Source organism: Daktulosphaira vitifoliae, unplaced genomic scaffold (genome assembly GCF_025091365.1).
Source record: "Daktulosphaira vitifoliae isolate Bord-2020 unplaced genomic scaffold, ASM2509136v1 Scaffold_3, whole genome shotgun sequence".
Classification (NCBI taxonomy): Eukaryota; Metazoa; Arthropoda; class Insecta; order Hemiptera; family Phylloxeridae; genus Daktulosphaira; species Daktulosphaira vitifoliae.
This window is the reverse complement of record NW_026099574.1, coordinates 16698392-16707516: the sequence shown is the minus strand read 5'-3', so window position 1 is coordinate 16707516 and position 9125 is coordinate 16698392. Positions and strand designations below refer to the sequence as shown.

At 25.1% G+C, this 9125-nt stretch overlaps 1 protein-coding gene across 1 annotated transcript; it reads left to right on the top strand.

Annotated features, from left to right (window-relative positions):
- Positions 1 to 3595: 3595 nt before the first annotated feature.
- On the top strand, positions 3596 to 7248 carry LOC126900342 (E3 ubiquitin-protein ligase RNF8-like). Its single transcript, XM_050675996.1, has 5 exons — positions 3596 to 4166; positions 4306 to 4372; positions 6082 to 6179; positions 6680 to 6875; positions 6930 to 7248. The coding sequence occupies exons 3-5, from the start codon at positions 6171 to 6173 to the stop codon at positions 7013 to 7015; spliced, it is 291 nt and encodes a 96-aa protein (XP_050531953.1). The 5' UTR covers positions 3596 to 4166; positions 4306 to 4372; positions 6082 to 6170; the 3' UTR covers positions 7016 to 7248.
- The last annotated feature ends 1877 nt before the right edge of the window (positions 7249 to 9125 follow it).

Here is a 9125-nt window from a genome sequence, read left to right as displayed (position 1 = left end):
TAAGTCATCTGATTAATATTAAATTATGTATAGATTATTGTGTTTTAAGAAGCTTAGTTTTTTACACTCCTCGAATTTTTGTGTAAATATTATTTTTGTTAAAGCCCATAATAACAATAAAAATCTTCATTTTTTACTGTGATAATTTAACCTATTAATTTATAAGTTGTTTTATATGTGTATGTTAGAATTTCAGAACTGATTACTGAACTATACATACAAGAACAATTTATAATTTTTCCGTATTAAAGGAGAGAGTTATTTTAAGATAATAAAAACTTATATTAATGTATAGATTTTGCATTTTAAACTAAAAGAACTACATATTTGTGTGAATGTATATAAATACTATTATTGTTAAATTGTATATCATTAATAACGCCTTGAATGTAGATAAAAGTCACTTATAATTGTAGTATTAATTAATTTAATTAAAAGAAATAATTAAATTAATCTGATTTTAATTTTTTAGCTCGACTACATTAATAAGTAGGAATAATCAATAATTTAATCTTAAAAATTATACCTATCTTATTAGTATAAATTTTTAATAATTGATTTCGCATGTAATAGAATTGCTGCAAATGTAGAATAATGGAATAGTTGAAAATGTGTTGTTTTAATTGCATTTTATTAACGTGTAATTTTCCGTGATATAATAAAAATTGATCACTTTTATCCCTAAAAATACATGATTAATGAATGGAGTTTAACACGAGGCCTTCTTCAAAAATAAGCATCTGTTTTTAATAGATATTCATTTGCAGATATCTCATTTTCAGATTAGAAAAATAATTTACAGTTATTCATCATATAAGGTGACAGCGATGTCATAAAAAACTAAAAAGTGAAAAATAAATATAGTTAAAAAAAAACTAAAAAAACACTATTTTAAACTTTTTTAATACTAGACACTTGATTTATCTTAAAATAAAAATTATTTTAAGTAATTTAAAGTTTCATATATTTCTCGAATTATTAATTATTTTTATAATTCATCCCTCATAACTTGTATTAACACATTTTAATACATGTAATAACTAATACATACAAGGTGGCCCACCACTCACTGACAACTTAAATAACTTTTGATCCAGTTAATATTTTTAGCTGATTTTTTTTTTAAATAATAGTTATACGTTAAGTCTATAGGTATATCTTAATAATTCATTTTTTTACATTTTATTAAAAATATTAATTATTTTTAAATTTTAAATAAAATGTAAAAAAAAAATCTAAGATAGCTATTTTGTAGAGTAGAATTTAAGAAAAATTTTAGTAAAAAAATATCTTATTAATATTGAGTAGTAAATATTCTGTAGCGTTTTGAAGTTTGTGAAAATTTGAATTTTCATGTATTATTTTATGGTATTAAACATTTAAATACGTANATTTTACGGTATTAAACATTGAAATACGTATTGAGAAAAGGACAGAAGAAAACGCTATCTTTTCATAATTACTGTGTATACATATGATGATAATGTGTATACATTACAAACTTGGCACNTATTTTTAATAAAATGTAAAAAATTAATTATTAAGATATACCTATAGACTTAACGTATAACTATTATTTAAAAAAAAAATCAGCTAAAAATATTAACTGGATCAAAAGTTATTTAAGTTGTCAGTGAGTGGTGGGCTACCCTGTATACTCAATAAAATGATGTCCCTAAAACAGCGTTCCTCTATTAGATAAAAATAATAATAATACCCTTTTACCTAAAATTCTACTACCCTCTCACGCATTCTATAACATTTCCACAAAATATATTCATATCACATTGATAAATCAAAACATATTTTAAGAATCTTGCCAGAGATCGCTAAACTACTTTTACGGACTATAAAAAGATCATTTTTCCAAAGAAAATCTATTCGCTCTTTGTTACAATTCTATTACAAATAAACGTCGTTGTACAATCCATTTTCAGTAGCTGGAACTTGGAATAATTCTTATACATCTTATTTTCGACTAAACACTTGACACAAACTTATTAACCTACAAAAAATATTTTCATTTTGAATCCCTCTTGTGGGCAGGTAAATAGTTAGATTTATAAAAAAAACCAAATGATAAGTAAAGACATCAAGCATCTATAAATAAAAAAAATTTACTGATCCATACATTTTCCAAAAAGTTATAGCATTATTAAGTTAAAAATATAAAAAAAAATTATTTTACAAAAATCGTAAATTTTTATTAACTTTGATGTCTATTTCACCACGAAGACAAGTCCAGAGGTCAAATGTTTTTTTTCAAATTAAAGTATATTACATTAGCTTTAATTTAAGGTATATATAAAAGTGTCAGACCTTCCGGAATCCTTTCAAAAGTTAAGTTGAAAAAGTACATTTTTTGTAAAAAAGTTGTCATATTGAATCCCCTCCTTTATGCAGATTTAGGGTCAGATTTATTTATTAAGTTAAAGACATCATACATCCATAAAAAAAAGAATTATATTGATCCATTCATCTTTCAAAAAGTTATAGAATTTTAACCAGTTATTTATTTGTTTAACATTATTATTTTCTATAAGCTTTTATAAAATTGTTCTATTTTGTATTAACAGTACGTAATTAACATGTGCTACCATAGTTTCGAATGTTTTTAATTCAAAACAAATACTTTCATTACTTTTAAGTCTACTTTAAAATGTTTTATTAATTTAAATCTTAAAAAAGATAAAAAATACAATGAGCTTGAAAAAAAGTAACAGTTATTCTGACATAATTGGCAATGCAACATTACAGTGCTTGACTAGTGGCATTAACTATCCTATTGGAGAGACTGAGGTAGATTTTTTCTTTAGGAAATAAACACAATTTAAGTGTTAAGATGAACTTATCAAAAATACATATATTTTTATATGAAAATAATAAATATATTAACTTTAAGCCATCTTAACTTTGTTTTATATTTTACAATATACTTTATTTTTCTTTAAAATGGATAAATTGATATATTATAACTCTTCAGTTTGTTATTGGACGTTCTCTTGCCTGTTCACTTGTAATTGAAGAAAAATCTATAGCACGACGACATTGTTTTATAAATAAATCCAATGGCCTATATCTTATTTCTCACAAAGTAAGACTTAAAATTTTTATTGCATGTTTATATTAATTTAGCTATCAAAGAGAATAATTAATTCTAAATTGATCAACAATATCTGTACTATAGGGAACAGGTAATGAAACTTATGTAAATTGTGTGCAAATTCCTAATAACCAAAATGATTATCAAGTTTTAAATCATGGAGATGTTATTTCCTTTGCAGATGGGAGTGGAAGTTATAAATATCTATACAGAATTGTTTTACAAACAAATACAGATATAAAATTGAAGTAAGATTATTCTTAAGACATCACGCGTGTAAGTAATTTGTAGAATATGGATAAACAATACACCAATATAATCAATTTAATATATTTATTATAAATACTATATCTAAATCAAAATTATCTGAAAAATATTGTATTAGTTCATTCTTTTAATATGTCAGTTATTGTTATTATAAACTTTCTAATCGCTTAACATGATAATTACAAGGATTATTTGTTTATAAAACTTTAAATATAGATTTTACATTTAATATTGTTAAAAAATGAAAAAAATTATTTCTTTTTAAATTTTAACTTTTAAACTGTGACACGACTTACGTCGCCAAAAATATGGTCGACACTGGTTTTGAGGGTAGTGACCCGTGGGCCGTTTATTAAATGAGCGACAACAGATTATTTTAACATAAATAAAACAAACCGATATGATAAACACAGTAATAATAATCTTCGGATAATATCGCGGCACTTTCGCTGGCGTCGACGACGCGATGTCCGGCGTGATCTGTGGGCGACAAAAGGTTAGCAGCGTTGATGGCGACGTAAGCAAATGCAGATCGGTTTGTTGACGTTGTCTTTTTCACAACGGGAGGAAGACATTTGCAACCATTTGCGGCGGGTCGTCGTCGGCCGTGCGGCATTTGCTGGACTTTGCACCGTAGCGTATAACCAAGCGGTGTTGGTCAGTCAAATACTCATAAAATAGGGCGACGGCTGATAAAGGTGGCACGAGTCGCGGGGCATCGTGTATGACGAAGCGACGCGGGCCGTGTCAAATATGCTTTGCCCAGAAAAAATATTTAAAAAAACTTGCATTCATGGTAAAATGCTTTTTTGCAAAACTCAGAATTATGCTTAAAATATTTCAGTCGTATATACCCTATTCTTTAAAATTACTCTGCTATTTGTGTTTAATTTTTATAAAGTTAGATGTTTAAATTAATTGCATTTATTTTTCAGACGAAATAATGAAGTATATGGTGAAGAATATGAATCTAGTAAAAGTCAATCTTATGTTGACAATATTGTAAGTTTTAATTCTGTGGATGATCTTTTTTTTCTACAAATCATTTCTTTAAATGAATACAAAAATTATATATTTATTTTTAATTTTTACTTATGATACGACCCTATTTGGGTACATATCTCATATGCCTGTTAACAGTAACCCAACGTTTTAATTAGTACATATCCCATTAGAAAAAACTAATTAAAGTATAATGGAATCAAATAATAATGTTTATTAATAATAAAATAATAATCTATGGATTCAAGATATGTTGAGAATGCCCATCGGGGAGATGACAATGTGCAATATACATCATGAGAATTATAATTTTTAAATCACAATTAAATAATAATAATAAGTTCAAATAATATTAATTAGATGTTAAACATTCATATAGTAGGTCTCAACTGCTTGTTGCACTACATTTTCACAAACAGTTTTCTGTAAGAATGTGTAACATTGTCAGCGGGTCCCTGTATATCTATTTGTAATAAGCATAAATGCTGACCAAGCTGTTAAATGTTATTAACTGAACTAAGATTTTTGCACAAAATGTGACCGTATCACTTATTTAAATCCAATTTTTTAATTATTAGTTGACTTATTTTAGCTGAAAAGTGAAAAAGCATTAATGAAGCGTATTCTAATTGCTAAATTAGATAAATTTAATGAAATAATTAATAAAGAATCAAAAAAAGTTAAAAAATTGAAAAAAACTGTTCTAAAAGTAAATATATTTTAAGTAAAAATAACTTAAACTCTGGTTAATACGTATTATATTATTTTCACACAATAATCATTTTTTTTATTAACATTTACTATAATTAAAAACATATATATAGAATGTATTAGTTTTTAAATTAGTTCTAAAATCATGTTTTATTAACCTATATTTTTGTATTAAATCATATTAAAAAAATTTTTGTCTGCAGCATAAACTCGCCAATAATGAATTAACAAAAAAGAATTTAGATTACCAAAATACTTTATAAATTCAACAAGATGATTATATAAGTATATATATTGTTATTAACTTACTTTATTTAATTTTACACTTGTTTAAGCAAAGTCACATGATATTCTTAGTATATAACATGAAATATACTGTGTCTTAATCTAGACTTATTTATTAGTATTTATTATTAAATAACTCCATTTATTTATTTTTTTGATGGAGTTCACGTAATGGGGTATAAATTAATTTTGGGCTTATATATTACTATTGTATTAAATTGAACATTAGAAACATTGATAACAATATCATGTCCATACATTTTTGTTTATAAAACATTACATTTTTTTATATTACAACAATTATAATTCAAATATCTAAGAAAAATATAATTTATAATGCATTGTCATGTGTGATCTTAATTGGTTTTTATAAATATTTTAGAAACATCTTCATCACGTTTTAAAAATAAACAAATCTTATTCCTTTTATTAAATATTTTGATAAGAAAAAATATTAATTAAAAAATAAAACACCTATGGATTTAAGACATTTTTGAAAAAATTAATTTATCTTATTTTTCCTAAACTTTCAATTGTATTAAGGCTAAATTAAGTGTTAAATTACATTAAAAAGAGGTATTTATCAAATTATCATTTGTAATTCTATTTTCTAGATAAAATTTTTAAGTTAAACTTTGTTAAGTCATTTAATAGCTTCAACATACTTTAATTATTATCTTTTTTTTTTTTGAGAAGTTAATTTTTTTTTCTAGAACAAATATCAAAAATTGAAGAAACAATCAAAGAAAAAGTTTATAGTGTTCTAGAAAGTGATTTTCAATGTTCAATTTGTAATGAATTAATGGTTAAGGTATTATTTTTACATTTAAATCCATTAATAGTGGAAATATAACACGTCATCATGTTAAAAGTTCTTAGCAAATTTATTATGTTACTTTGATTAAAAATGAAAATAAAATGCAATTTAAGTAAAATGAAAAATATCACTATGTCATTGTCTATATATTATTATTTTATAATTTAATAACATTTTTTATCTAAAATTTAAATAAGTTTTTAAATTTTGTTTTTGATAAATTAGCTTCTAAGAAACTGAAAAAAAATCACATACTTCATAATTATACCAACAAAATTATTTTATTTTAGAATTTGGGTTTGAAGTTTAAATAAAACATATTTTATCTCAAAATGTTAGTTCAATAAAACTTGAATTTTACGCATCCATAAATTAGATTTAAAAAATGATTTTAAATATCTCATTATCATTGGGAAATAAATAAAATTTAGTCATAAATTGTGAAAATGAATATTTTATATAAAATTTAATATGTAAATTTGTTTTTTTTTTAGGCGTGTACAATTAATTGCAGCCATACATTTTGTGAAATTTATTTAAATACTTGGTTGAGAGAAAGTAATGTGTGTCCTCTTTGTCGAACTTTAGTTCAAACCAAAACTCTTTGTCTATCTATGGATAACTTTATTACTAATATTTGTAATCTTCTTGGGAATGCAATAAAAGAACATCGGGAAAAAGCACAAGAAAGTAAGTATATTTGAACATTTATTAACTTATATTTATTGTTATAACTATTTTTAGAATTGACAGTTAATGTTCCACGAGTACCACAAACTGCTTGGAGAGGTCGTAGAAGAAGAGGTATAACTCAACGTCGAAATATATAACCTGCACATGTTCAATGAGAAATAGTGTAAAGAATTCATGAAGTTATGTTTTGATAAATACCTGAATTTTTGAATAATGTAATACATTTTAAACTTTCCAAAAGAAAAATTACTTTTTACTCTTTCATATTTTTAGAAAAATGAACAAAATATAATTAAATAATTATAATTATTCATGTGAATTTTGTAAATAATTTTAGTTTGTTTTTGTACAACTTAGTTTAATAAACTCATATTACATATGTAATATTTAAACTTTGAATTTAAAATTGTTAAATTTTATATAGAATTAAGGTAATTTACCTTATTGTTAAAAATAAAATATTTTCTATACATTATCTCACCTATTGTATTTTAAATTTTAATTAAAAGATATTTGATACCAAGCAAAATGATAGGTAATTTTTTAACAACTATGAGCACAATAACATATTATTTAATGTTTTTAATACAAATATAAATAAGCATAAGTATTTTAATTATATTTTACATGAACTCTATTAAATAATAAAATAAAACCTTGGGAGCTAGAGCTATTGGTTGGTACATAAGGATTTTGTTAGCCACCGGGTTCCTACTAAAGCGGTTAGCCCATATGACTAATAATAAAAAATAATAATAAATTTCAATGATAGATTTCTAACCATAAAAAAAGAAAGATTACCATTCATCCAATTAATATGTTTTTTTCTGTATGATATGATTTTCAAATGTATAAATTCATATTTAAATTCTATCTGACGTCCGCAAAATACAAATGTAATAACATTGAACAATAAAATAATTTTACATACAATGAGAAGATATACTCCAAGTCAATCCACGGATTCAACGATTCGACGCACAGTGGGGCAATGAGCTTCAAAAGTTGGCATTAAATCATGGAGTAAAAAAATATATTCCTTAAATTAATATTATTTTTATTTTTGTCCATCAGATATATAAAAAGTCATTTACATAATATTAACATAGGTATTTACTATATACTAAAATCCCAGCCCCTCATTATAGCTTCACCTGAAACAGATTTTACGTTTTTTCTGCTTTGAAATTCCGATTTTTTTTTACTGCGGTCTCCACACAATCTCATATCCGCTATGTTGTATTTCATTCTGCTAATATGTAATTTTGTCAGCGAGTTCCATAAATTCTTGAAATTACATGAATTTGATTATAGGAATGATTCTTAGGAAGGCGTACTTAATATACAGAAATTTACTGAACAGGATCTTTATTTGCGGTATGCTGTGTATACAGTTATGCACCTAAAAATTCTGCTATCATTTTTGGTTTCGAACACTGGTCAAGTCCCTCAATATCTTACCTCTTACTCACAAATATTTTGTTCAAAATCTATTTATGAAACGGGGAAATGTTCAATGAATGCTATGAGCCACTCAGAAATTTCAATCAAACACCTCAAGTTTAGATTAATTTCAAACAATACGACAAAATTTAAAAACTATAATCGAATCATAATAATCATAGACCGTAATATTTATTTAAAAAACCATTATAAATTTTGTAATAATTTTTATTATAAGTAATGTTTCAATAAATAAACCATTACGTTATGATACTAAATTAAGTTCAGAAATATTTTTCGACTTAAAATGTTATCAAAATCGTTTTTAGTTAAAATATAACTGCAAGCGCAACTCGTCAAGATTTTGTCTCGCATCTAGCGGAATAAATATGGTTAGAAGTGTACTTTTGTAGGTATCCGATAAAGACGTTAGGTGCATTTAATCTATACCCGCATTTTATTTCAAAATTTTACTAAACACGTTATATTATTATTGTCATTTATATACATTCTATTATTCTATGTCGTTTCGTGTGTGTGTGTTACGGTACAACGTACAGATCGGGATCGGGAGCAAATGAAAACGGGAAAAAGTGCAACCCCATCCAACAAATACAAACCCGTCCGCGATTCTAGCACAGAGGCTGCAAAAGCGATGTTGGATCGGGAGAAGACGATCTCGGAAAGGAAGTCCAAACGTTTCGAACGTACGTCTCGCTACGGAAACCCAGGGTTTGCTCCGCGATCTAGAGAAGGGGCGACAAAAGCCGGTTATCAAGTAGGTAACAGATTACGGAAAGGGGT